Source organism: Calypte anna, chromosome 5A (assembly GCF_003957555.1).
Source record: "Calypte anna isolate BGI_N300 chromosome 5A, bCalAnn1_v1.p, whole genome shotgun sequence".
Lineage (NCBI taxonomy): Eukaryota > Metazoa > Chordata > Aves > Apodiformes > Trochilidae > Calypte > Calypte anna.
The window spans coordinates 2394197-2406676 of record NC_044251.1 but is presented as its reverse complement, the minus strand read 5'-3'; the positions used below and the strand labels follow the sequence as shown (position 1 = coordinate 2406676).

Sequence of the window (12480 nt, the reverse complement as noted above, 5' to 3'; positions counted from 1 at the left end):
GGTGTTTATATATCAGAGCGTGATCCTGGTGGCACAAAACAGCTGAACTCTGCTAAGTGGATTTCTATGACTTACAACCATCCTTTATTTTTAACTTTAACTTTTAACTTAACATTTAAACAAATGTTTGCAGCTACTTAAGCCTACAGAGACTGCACACCAAGCTATACCACATAGCATCAAGCTATTCCCTTGCATTGCAGAATGTATTTCAGGTTCTCTGCAGAATCATAAGGCTCCTGACAGATTATTTTATTCTCTGCTAGAATTTGCTTTTGAAAAGCATTAAGATTTTCACTTCCTGTGTCATTGCTCTTAACCATAAGACATTACTGATGAGGAAGAGTTGTTACATTAATTACTCAAGCAAGCATTGTGCTTTTTTTCTTCTCTATATCCACAGCCATTTGTTGAAGAGGGAGACTTTCTCAAAGTTATCTACCTCACCAAATACTGATCAATGCTGTGAAGGCAACACAACAAGGAGGTTGTCATCTGTAGAATATTTTTACAGAAAAGTTAAAGACATTTCTGGGAGTGATGACCTTAACAATGAAAAAGGGATCTCCTTTTCAGTACAGAGGCAGCTAACTGAAGGACAAACCCCATCTTCATCTGGAAGTAAAAAAGTAGCAGAGAAAGACTCTAATGATTCAGCTATCATGGCTTATACCAGTAAAAATGATCAAAAAGTTGAAAAGTTGAATGACAGCCCAGAACAAGCTGAATCTCAGAAACAGACTTCTAAAGGCTCCTCTCCTGATCTTTTTAAGGAGAAAGATGAGCCTGAAACCTTCATCACAGGGACAAGAATGACAAAAGCAAAGGTGCTAAAAGATATAAATCAGCCTGCAAGCAGCAATCCAGACCAAAATAGAGCTCAGGTATCCAATGAAAAGAACAGAATGAATGGAAAAGGCCACAGGTCTTCTCCAGAAAAGTTTTCTAAAGAAGTTAAGAAAACACCATATGGAAAACCACCATCAGCCCATTTAAACCAAACAGCCAAGAACTGGAAGAGAGAGGCAAACTCAGCCTTGCTGAATCATGAGAAATCAATGGAACAGCAAGAATTTCTGATGGTGGCAACATCAGCTGGAAATCTCACTAAGATGAATGCACAGGCACCACTCCACTTTGTCGAAAAGAAGTGGCACAGTGCTGAGATGCTAAGTGCTGGAGTGTCCAAAATAAGCACAGATGTGCTGGGGAACTGCCAGGAGGATGATGAAAATGAGATTTCTGATACTGACAGTTCCTATTCTGTAGATTCTCTCTCCTGTGCTTATGCAAAAGCCTTCACAGAGAAGGTGAAACAAGAAGATTTTGACAGAAATCAATGTCTTGCCAACCCAGAAGATTCTGAGAGCGATGACAGTCAAATGTCACAGGACTCTCTGGTAGAAAAGGAAAATAGAACAAAACAGCAAAATAAAAGCCAATTTCACAAGTCAAAGGCTCACCATGACCCAGCTAAGCTTTCCAAAAGCAGAACTGATCACCGTGTTTCATCTTTGGTGACACCATACACATCTTGTAGGAGACTGGGGAGGCCCGAAAGAAGCTTTTCTCTGGACAGCTTAGCTGATACAGAAGAGATGCCAGCAGAAGATCTGGTAGAAGATTCCAAATCTGATTCATCTGATGAAATGCCAGCAGAGATTTTTTGGAAGTTACAAACTCCCAGATCACCAGCTATACAGACTGAGGAAGACCACAAGTCCAAGACCTGTGACAGAGGTATGGAAGGGACAAATGATCTGAAGCTGAGCAGTTCCTTTTATTTGGACACAAAACCACAACCTGCTTCCAGTAATGCTTGCAAGCAGTTGCTGAAGGAGACAAAAGTCTCTTTTGTAGAGCAAGAAGGGTCTCTTGATAGAAGATTGTATTACCCAAATGGAGATCCTTTGCTTTCTACTGATGCGTGGTCTTCCTGTCACTCAAAGGTTGACATCAGCAGCCCCAGAATAACAGCACCTTCTTCCCATGAAAATCTGGAATTTCAAGAAGCTCATCCATGCTCTTTGAGCAAACCAGAACATTGGCTGAAGAAAGATGATCTAAAACAGTCAGCTGCTGAAGTTTCTTTTGTTTCAGGCTCTAAGCAGATACACAGCATTACTCATTTATCACGTCACATAAATGAACCAAACACAGTCTTCTCTTCTGACACATCAGAATTACCTTTACCTGAAACAACAATGGCAAACAGAGTTTCTGAGAGTGGATCATTAAATAAGATTCTTGAGAGATGGACAAACTCAAATGGAAATTCTTCCTTAGAATCTCAAGATGTAAAATCCTCATTTGTTAGCTCAGTAGGACCAAGCTCCTCTTTTATTTCTACTTCATCAAAGCATGATTATTATCAACATTCACGACCAAATCATCCTGAACAAGAACAGCTGAACAGATTAACTACTTATAGGTCTACCACTGAATGCACACAAATGTTCCACTGTTTGGAAAGTGCCTCCACTGCAGACTGCTTGTCACTGGTACCTAGGAAAGAGGAGGAATCTTTCCCCACAACACATCCAGAGCTGCAAAAAGATCACAGTCTGACAAAAACACCTTTTATTTCTGTGTTGCCTGTGCACACTTTGGAGCAGAGAAGTGGCTGCATGGATGCAGATTCAGGAGATGATTTCCTAAGAACTTTTGAAAAAGATGACTTAGATGGTGACTACAATAACTTGATGACAAAACTAAGTATAACAGATTCAGGCAGTGGAAGTGCATCTGTCAGTGCACCTGCTACTGAATCTTCTACAGGAATTGTTCATCATTTGGCCTCAACACAAGCATCTGAAGTAAACCGAGTTCAGTTTGGAAACCATGGGCAGCTTTTCCCAAGAAGGGAAATACCAACATGTTGTGATGAAGGTTTCTTTCTCAGTGATGTAGCAAATAAGAACTGCAGTTCCAAGCTTCAGACACTGGCTGGGCAAGGAGCAGAATCATCTGTTAGAGTTGATCTCCTCCAATCTGGGGCAAGTAATTTAGAAACAATGCAAGAAACAGATTGTGGACAAACAGCCACAGAAGAAGTACCAACAGAGACAGACTTTTCATCACAGAAGACAAGATATCACTTCAACCCTTTACTTACTGCTCATGGTACAAGTTATGATCAATCTGCAACAGCAATAGAGATGTCTCAAAAAGAGATTATCTGTATGCAAACAAGTACAGATAGTTTGGCAGAAACAGAGCCGGAGGTGCCTTCATTTGGAGATGATGATGAAGAATATGAGCCAAAGGATGAAGACTTGTCTTCACTGAATCATTATGAATTCAAAGGCAGACCTGTCTCAAAAAATTACTCCCATGAATGTTTTCTAGCAGACAGTCAGGAGAGTTGTTTATCCCAAGGAATTTCAGAAAACCCTACATTATGCACTGATAACGGAAGAGAAGAAAGTAGTGAAGGCAAAGAGCACAGTGCTTTGAATTCTCAGGCTGTAGTTCAGAAAGAATTTTCATCCAAATATGAAAACTTAGTGGTAAATGAAGTAAGTTATCTGATTATGAATGTAAATGGAAAAGACGCCGAGTCCTTTCCTGCAGCTGTCTGTGAGAGTACAATTGATTTTCTCCCAGAATCCAACTCAAGCATATTTTACCAAGCTTCAAGAAAAGCTAATCTTTTTCAAAGTGCATCTGAGACTGAAAATTATGATAAACTACTGGAGCATGTCACAGGAGTGAAAGGAGATCATGATGTTACATCTAATCTTACCGTGGAGGAAGTCAGTGCCACAGAAAGCTGCTCTGGAGTCCATTCCAGCAGCCTTTGCACAACGTGCTCTTCAAAATCAACAGGGCAGAAAAACCATGTGCATAAGATGAGTGACATTTCTGATACAACCATTCTTCTGGAAACAGAGACAAAGAACACATCTTTACTTGAATCAAGAGAAGAGAAAGAAGGGCTTTTTGAAAGTGATTGCCCAGAGGATATCTTGCTTGATGAAGATGATGTAAACTCAGAGTCAGGAAGAGTACTGGAATGCAACACAAATACATCAGCTACTCTTTCTCAAGAGGAGAGTCCATGTATAAATAAAGAATCTGATTTTTTAAGAAATACAGAAATGAATCCAGAAGAAGCTATGGTTCCTTATCAGAATACAAAAGCAAATGATGATGGAGAAATAACAAAATTGATTAACAGTGCAATCAACTTAGAAAAAAATGCAGTGGAAATTAAATCCAGACAGATTGAAAGTTTACCTGACTACCCAGTAGCCAAAGTCCAAAGTGTAATTGAAGACAGGTGTAAAGAGGACTTAAAAGGCATTTGTCTATCTCAGAAACCAAAGAAATCTATTGACATTGAAGCTTGTGAAGTTCAGTGTGAGTTTTATAAAAACCTGTGCCTGACACCTGAAGAGGTAGAAAAAGATGAATCAGAGGTAGCCAGCACCAGGGTGGAACACACTCAGGAATCAAAAGCACTCGTGCATTCTGGCAGCCAACTTGAAGCAAGCAGCTTTTGCCAAAAAGAAAAAAGTGAGGAAATAGACAAAGGTATTTATTCCCCAGAATTTTCTGTTGCTCCCCAAAACACTCCTTCTACTGTGTGTACCCACACAAGAGATTTTACTCAGAATACTTCAGGCCTCCTTGATGCTTGTGGGGGGCTTTTGCAAATGAACAGGAAAATAGAGAACATGTTTAATCCAGAGGATGTGGCTGCAAGTGCACTGATCACAGGTAGGCAAGGAAATATTTTAGCAAAACGTGAACATGAAGGACAAGGAAAATCTAGCAATGTCACTGAACATCATGCACCAAACTTCTTGTCCCAGGAGGACAAAGTTAATGAATATGAAGTGACTGGGAGGGAAGAACAGATTAGCATGACAAATGCTGAGGGGCTCATTAGTACAAGGCAAGAAATCATAGACACAGGTGAAAATGTTTTACTTACTGAGGAGTTTCCAACTGAATGTGGAATGTGTTGTGACAGAGACAGCAAAGAGGAAATCTTAAATCCATTTAAGATCCCTGAAAGATACCTGACAGCTTCAGGAGCAGAGTGTAATTCACTGTTAGAAGATGAGTCAAGATATCATGATCCTACTGAAGTGACTGAAGATGGTGGCTCAGTGGATTCTGTTACAGATACAAGAAATGCAGTCATGAGAGAAATTGATGTAGATGACTATTCTGTTGATGATAGCACTGGTATTGACCAATATAGAATTGAGCAAAAGTTTGAACAAGAGGACAGACAGACCTATATGACTTGTTCTATTCGATATCCTGAGTGTGTTGCTTCAGAAAACTTGAATGTGAGAATTTCTAACTTGAATGTTAGAAAAAGACCTGGTATTTGTGAATTGAACCCAGTAGGTTCCAGAGCTGAGCAGGAGAAAGTGCATTTGGTGAATCTAGAACACGTGGCCAAAACAGACAAAGAAAAGCAGATGCGTGTAGAAAACACAGAGGAGGTAAAAATTAACAAAAACCTGAATGAACTGTTCCCTGAAAACAAAGACATCTGCCAAATGCCACATGATGACAGCAGATTAAATGAAATATTAAAAGCAAGTCAGTGGATGTCTACCAGCTTTTCTAGAAATACTGACGATAGCAGCAATCAACAAAATCCACCAGCAGCACTAAAGTCTACTGAAAAAAACCAAGAAGATTCACTTAAAGACTCCCCATTCCAATCTGTAAATCACCTTTTCTATCTTGGAGTAAGTGACAATACCCATCTTGTTCAAGATGTTCCCACCACTGCATTGACTGGACATCCAAAGCCATCTCACAGCAGTGTTGGAGCTAAAGCTGTCCTGCCCTACTATGAAACTTTGATGGAGAGTGAGGTCTGTGTTGGAACACCTGTTCCAGGCCACAAAATGAAGGAAGACAAATATCTGTCTGCTAAAATGCAAAGTGAAAATGTAGATTTTCTGCAAGCCAGGACCACACAGGGCAGGCAGAAGGAAGAATGCTTTGTATTTAGCAATCCTCTTGATTATGTTGCCTGTGGGCAACCTGTCAATGAGAAGAGCAGCTCTTCCACTCCCTGCACTCCAGGCATTCTCCAGTCTGAACCTGTGGCACTTCAGCAGGGCACCACAGGAAACTCATTTTCCTTGGAAAACTTGGATTCTTCCGAAAATGTAATTCAGGATGTTAAAAACACTCCTGCAGAGCACAGTGTGGATTTAACAGTTAATAAACTATCAAAAGACTGCCTTAATTCCAGAGAAGATACATCTCCAGAGGAAAAGTGTGCCATTGGGCCTAAATCACTGCTCTTGGATAACCCAAATGTGCCTCCTTCTTCAGAGAAAGGAAGGATGGAAGATATAGAGGGGGAAAAAATACATTCTTTACTGGAAATGTCTCCCCCCAAGATGTTTCACAATGTTAAAACAGCTCAGAAAGTACTTCACTCAGGGAGTTTATCACCACAGGGTGAGGAGAAATTTCTAAGCACAAGCTATTCTACAGAAAATGGAAAACATGAACATGCAGAGTTTCCTGGTGTAGCTGGACATCAGCGTGAGCCCAGAGAAAATCAGGGAGGTGGGAATTCTAGAGAGTGCTGCCCAGACCAATCAGGCAACACTGTCTCTGAGAACACCTTATCCCTTTCAGAAGGCCTGAACGAGTCCCCATGGGAAAATCCACGGTGTAGTAAAGAGTCTCTAATTTATAACAGGAACTCTGACACTTCTGGATGTTCTCCTGGTCTCCTGAGTCCTCCAGCCTCATTTGCAGAGGTTTTGATCACCAGCAGTGGAGACAAAAGTGAAAAGGATGCTGTTCTCTCTAAAGAAACAAAATACTTTGAAAGTGAATTGACTGATTTAAATGTATCCATAACTTTCCCTGATGCTTCTCAAAATGGAGATGAAAGGAAAAATAATCCTGCAGTTGCAGAGGCCACGTATGCTCAGAATAATAAACTCCCTGGAAAAGTTGCAGGAACACATCAAAATGGAAAAATAATTCAAGCTTCTTCCCAGAATTGCAGTGACATAAAAGAAAATAAAACTCCTGAGTACCCAGAGCACAACAGTAACATTTCTGTGTTATCTGTACCAGAACTTGGCTCACTTACCTTTCAGAGTCAAGGACAGACTGGCAGCAGAAAATCCAAGTCTCTACCATCCTACTCTGCAGAAGGCCCTCTGACTGATACAGCATTTCAAAGCTCCAAGAACTTCAGTGTTTTCAACACTTCCTGTTTACCCGATGAGACAAAATCTCTCGTATTTAGTCAGCTTGAGGACTCACTTCAAGACACTTCTTTGACCGAGCAAGTATCCTCCAGTTCTGCAGAAGTGTGTCCTCTAAAAGAAGAAAATTTCCCCCAAGCATTTACAAGTGTCAGTCACCCATCCTTGATACTATTACCAGATACAGGCCATGGTGAAACTGGCACATATGATGTTTCACAGCTAAGAGTATTGCAACACTCTCCAATTGCTGTTTTGCAAATACAGGACACTCAGTCTGATAAGGCTGTGGTATTTGATGAGCCAGTCCCTCCTTCAGGAAGTATCTTACTTTCTCTTGCAAAAGAAAACAGGCATTGTCCAGTATCAGACACAGATGCTACTTCATATCAAAATTCTGCTGTAGATGGGGAACCTTTATATGGAAGTCCTTGTAAAAAATTTGACAATGCTATAAAAGTTGATCAGCACCACTGGGGTAAAGTTTCACCACAAGAAGCTTGCACAGAACACACAGAGAAAGCACTAGGTAATGATGATTCTCCTTTGTTATCATCATTACCTTTCTGGGATACTGGAAGGGCAGTTGCTGTTAAAGAGGGGCAAATGAGAAAACTAAATAGAAATGAGGAAGAACTGCATTCAGATACTGAGGCTCAACATTTTGCTGTAAAGACAGAGCAGAGCAAAACATCAGGTCGAGAGCCTATTGAAAAGCAAAATAATGTATCCTCAATTTATACAAATGAATTAATAGGCCCAGTAGTTACAGTGTTGGAAAATCCATATCCAGGAGCTGTTGGTGTGGATCCTGAACACACCCGCAATTCATTTAGTCCAACATATCCCACATACAGCACAAGCACTGATCCCAGACAACTGTATCATGCTGTCTTGGGTTTTGACAGACCTGTAGATCTGCAAGAGAGTTGTCAGGATGTGCCTAGAGGTGAGCAGGTAAAACAGGTGCCAGAGGGAACAAATACAGATGGTAGAAAAGAGATTGTAATTTGCAAAGATAATACAGGTTCAGGTATTAATAGCCCTGATGATGCTGCAGACAATTGTTCAGCCATGGGAGATGTTATAATGAGGAACAAGACTTTGAAATCTGAAAGGCTGAAGTTTTCTGCAATGAATAATCAAAGTACCTCTGTAAAGTTTTTGCCAGAAAACCATGATTTGCCTCCTCATGAATCCAAATCAGTGCAATTCAGGAGCAAAAGGTCATATTCTACTACACGGAGTACAAAGAGCTGTAAACAAGGTGAAGAGAGGCCTTATTTACAAAGTCACAGACTGTCAGCCCCAGCTATTGCTGTGTCCTCTGATCTAGAATATCCTTTGGAAGCTTCATCTAAGGCAGATCCTCTGTTATATTCTACATCTAAATCCCTACAGGATTTAAATATGAGTGTAGAGCCTCCATCACCAACTGAAGATGATCTCCATGGAATGGAAAGATTTGCAAAGCAGGAATCAAAGAACTTTCTACAGGTTAAATCTAAATCCAGATTTCAGCAAAGAATGGCACAAACCAAGAAGCTTGCAAACTGTGATCCAAAAAATTTACAAAATTTTGCAGCAAGAACCCAAAGCAGCCAGTGTTTAAAAGACTGTACAACTCATTCTCCAGCATCATTCCTGCACACAGTGCACAACCATGTGGGTGCAGGAGCAAGTGGGTGTTCTGAGAGTAATTCTGTAGCTCAGTGTAGTGAAGGCAAACTTGAAGAAGCTGGGTGCCAGCCAGAAGCAGATGTATTTTTGCAAGACAATAAAGATGCAATGCATTTTAGTTCAAGTGATATCAACCCATACATTCGTCCATGGCAAGAAGATGGATCATGCAAGATTGGCTGGAAACAGTATGTTTTTGGAAGTGCCAGTGATGTCTCTTGCAATCAAATTCCTTTAAACCTGGAAAATCGTAAAGTTATGAGATGTTCCAGCGTAGACAATGGACTGAATTCACAAAATTCTCCTTTTCATTCTCATCTCAGCTCGTATGCTACAGCAAAAGTTTTATCAAGCACTTTAAGCAGCATTGAAGGTCTTCAAGGATGGGACAATGTCAGACAAGGTTTTCCATCTGCTTTCTCAAGTGACAGTACCAAGCAGTATAGCAATGTGTCCAGTGACACGCTGGAAACTAATCCAGAAAATAATACTGCTGAATTTGAGAATCTGTCTCCTCAACAGGGTAATTCTTCAATGCAGGTTGATGAGATTGTACTCTTATATCCTTCAGAATCTGAAATGTCCTCCAGAAAGCTACCAGTGATTACGTGTGAACAGGGAACACAAACAACAAATACAGGAAGGTATAAAAGGCAGAGAAGACATCAGAGAAGCTATACAGACATTTCTGCAAGAAAGCAGGAACCAAACAGAGATTTATTTCATCGACCTTCTTCTTGGACAAGTACGCAGAACCTGTCTGTGCATCTGTCACAGCTTCTGCAGAGCACTTCTGAACTGTTGGGAAACCTCTCCCAACAGACTATTATGGATAATGAGCAGAATGCCAGAGCCAACCAGAGGGGAACTGAGGAGGCTGGAAAGGCCACTAGATCAGATAGCTGCACTCAGACTACTGCAGATGTAGGCACTCAAACTGAGGCTTTGGAAGACCCTCAAGGCAGACATGAAGAAAAACAAGTGGAGGCAAAAATGGAAAATGAATTGAGGGCAGCTCCATCAGTAAATGTTGATTGGAAAGGAATAGGTGCAGATGCAGCAGGGAGTATTCCCAAAAAGAAGGAGGAAACATTCTCGCTTGGAGAAGGAACACAAGAACGAACAGGGCTGAAAGATCTGGGCAATCCTGACTTCCATGGCAGTTTTGACAGCATTTTGGAAGACTCCTTTATGCATCTGCCTCCCTTACCCAGAGCCTCCACTTCTGTCTTAGATTTTCAAAAAACATCATTAATTGCACAGCAGACTCTTGGTTTTGCTAGTCCCAGAGTTTCATCTGTCACATCACATTCTCAGAGCTCAGGGCAGGATGGTTCCTCATGCACTGTAGTTAGCAGCCCTATTAATAGCACCTTTCAATCTCCAGCATGTTATGGTCAGGATAAAAGAAATGCCAATGAATTAGAGGCTCCAGCAGAAAGAAAATATTGCTACAAGAACACCCTGCTAGTTGACAGGGCCTCTTCCCCTATTCTTACTCTTAGTGCTAGTCCCAGCAGCCAGACTGCTTTTAATAAGTCTGTCCATCCTTCTAAGGAACCTCTTGGATATTCCACTGGTGCTTCAAGTCTCCTTCACAACCAGAGAAAGCAGAGGGCAGGTCCATGGGCCAACATGCAACCTCATGTGGACAATTTTTCACAGACAGAAGCAGACAGTGAACTGAGCACAGAGAGAGACAACAAGGGCATAAGAAAGAAATCTGAAGGTTTCTCAGATAAGAAAGCATTCAAAGATCTTTTAGGACAGGATGGCTCAAAAGACTTGGAACAACAGCATAGACTCGTGGTTGACACCCACACCACCATTCGTGCAAAACAACTGTGTCACTCCAGTAGTGTGCTGGAGGTGTCAGACCACAGGGAAGTTTTGACAGGAGATTTCAGAGACCCCAGTCCCTTGGCACATTCGGTTCGTTGTATGTATGTTACGAGGGGAGGAAGAGGTTCCTCAGCTGGAGTAGGACATGAAAAGTGTGTTGGTAATTCTGGTATCACTTTGATCCATAATTACTCACCTCCAAATGCTGACTTATTTTCTAATAAAAAAATGAGTGCCACTTGTTCAAGTAAGACAACTGCTGGTACATCCTCAGAACCCCTGGTGGAAGCATCGTCTCTACAGCTTCACAATTTCCTCTGGAAAAATGACAACAGCTGCTCTGACGTGAGCGATGTGCAAACTTCCTTCCAAGATGACAATACAGATTCTGTCACTGAAAGTGAATGTGACACTGAAATTCCTCTCAGCAAAAATACTGCTTTTGCAAAGCCGTTCAGGCCCCGGAGCTACAGTCTCCGTGACTTACCTGTACACAATAAATTCAGCAACTGGTGTGGTGTTAAGGGCAGCCCTGCTCCTTCCTTACTCAGCTTGGGTGGCAGTGTGACTGACTTAGGAAGTCAGGCAGAAAGGAAACGAGCAACTGAACTGGGATTGAAATCCCAGCTCGGAGACAGCAGGAGCAGAGAGATTGAGAGGCTCCAGAGGGAACGTGCCCAGATCATGTCTGGCATCCACCTCGACCTGCACCAGCAGCCCCTGACTGTGGAACTGGCCGAAGCAAAGCTGAGTTATGGCATTGGGGAGACGGACGCCCTTCTGAGGGTCCTGCAGAGTGGAACTGTAGAAGACCTGGTGGGAACTCCAGTGAAACAGCAGCTGTATGAAAGGTAAATTTTTTAAAGGTGTTGTATTGTGTATTTTGAATATGCTTCATGTACGCTGCATGCAGCATAAATAGAATCATAGAACTGGCTGGGTTGGAAGGGGCCCCTGAGATCAAGTCCAACCCTTGATCCACTCCCACTACGGTTCCCAGCCCATGGCACTGAGTGCCACATCCAGGCTCTTTTGAAATATCTCCAGACACGGAGAATCCACTACTTCCCTGGGCAGCCCATTCCAATGCCTGATCACCCTCTCCATAAAGAAATTCTTTCTCATCTCCAACCTAAACCTCCCCTGGCACAACTTGAGACCCTGCCCTCTTGTCTTGTTGAGAGTTGCCTGGGAAAAGAGCCCAACCCCCCCCTGGCTCCAACCTCCTTTCAGGGAGTTGTAGAGAGTGATGAGGTCTCCCCTGAGCCTCCTCTTCTCCAGGCTGAACACCCCCAGCTCCCTCAGCCTCTCCTCATAGGGTCTGTGCTCGAGTCCCTTCACCAGCCTGGTTGCCCTCCTTTGGACCTGCTCCAGGACCTCGATATCCTTCCTGAACTGAGGGGCCCAGAACTGGACACAGGACTCAAGCTGTGGCCTCACCAGGGCTGAGCACAGGGGCAGAATCCCTTCCCTGGACCTGCTGGCCACGCTGTTCCTGATCCAGGCCAGGATGCCATTGGCCTTCTTGGCTACCTGGGCACACTGCTGGCTCATGTTCAGCTTCCTGGCAATCCAGACTCCCAGCATTTAATTTAAATTTAAATGAGCATTTAAACCCTTAGACACATTGAGTGAACAATATCTGAAGAGATATAGTATTAAGCTTATTTTAAAGTATATTAAAGCACCTTTAAGTAATGAACTTACAACAGAATTTTGGGGTTACTTCAAGAAAAAAGGGAAAACTATA

At 42.1% G+C, this 12480-nt stretch overlaps 1 protein-coding gene across 1 annotated transcript in view; it reads left to right on the top strand.

The window, feature by feature from the left end:
- STARD9 (StAR related lipid transfer domain containing 9) overlaps window positions 1-12480 on the top strand; it is a 109637-nt gene that overhangs the window by 88035 nt on the left and 9122 nt on the right. The window contains exon 24 of the mRNA XM_030452562.1: window positions 404-11581. Within this exon, the coding sequence (XP_030308422.1) occupies window positions 404-11581 (11178 nt within the window). The remainder of the gene's footprint in view (window positions 1-403; window positions 11582-12480) is intronic.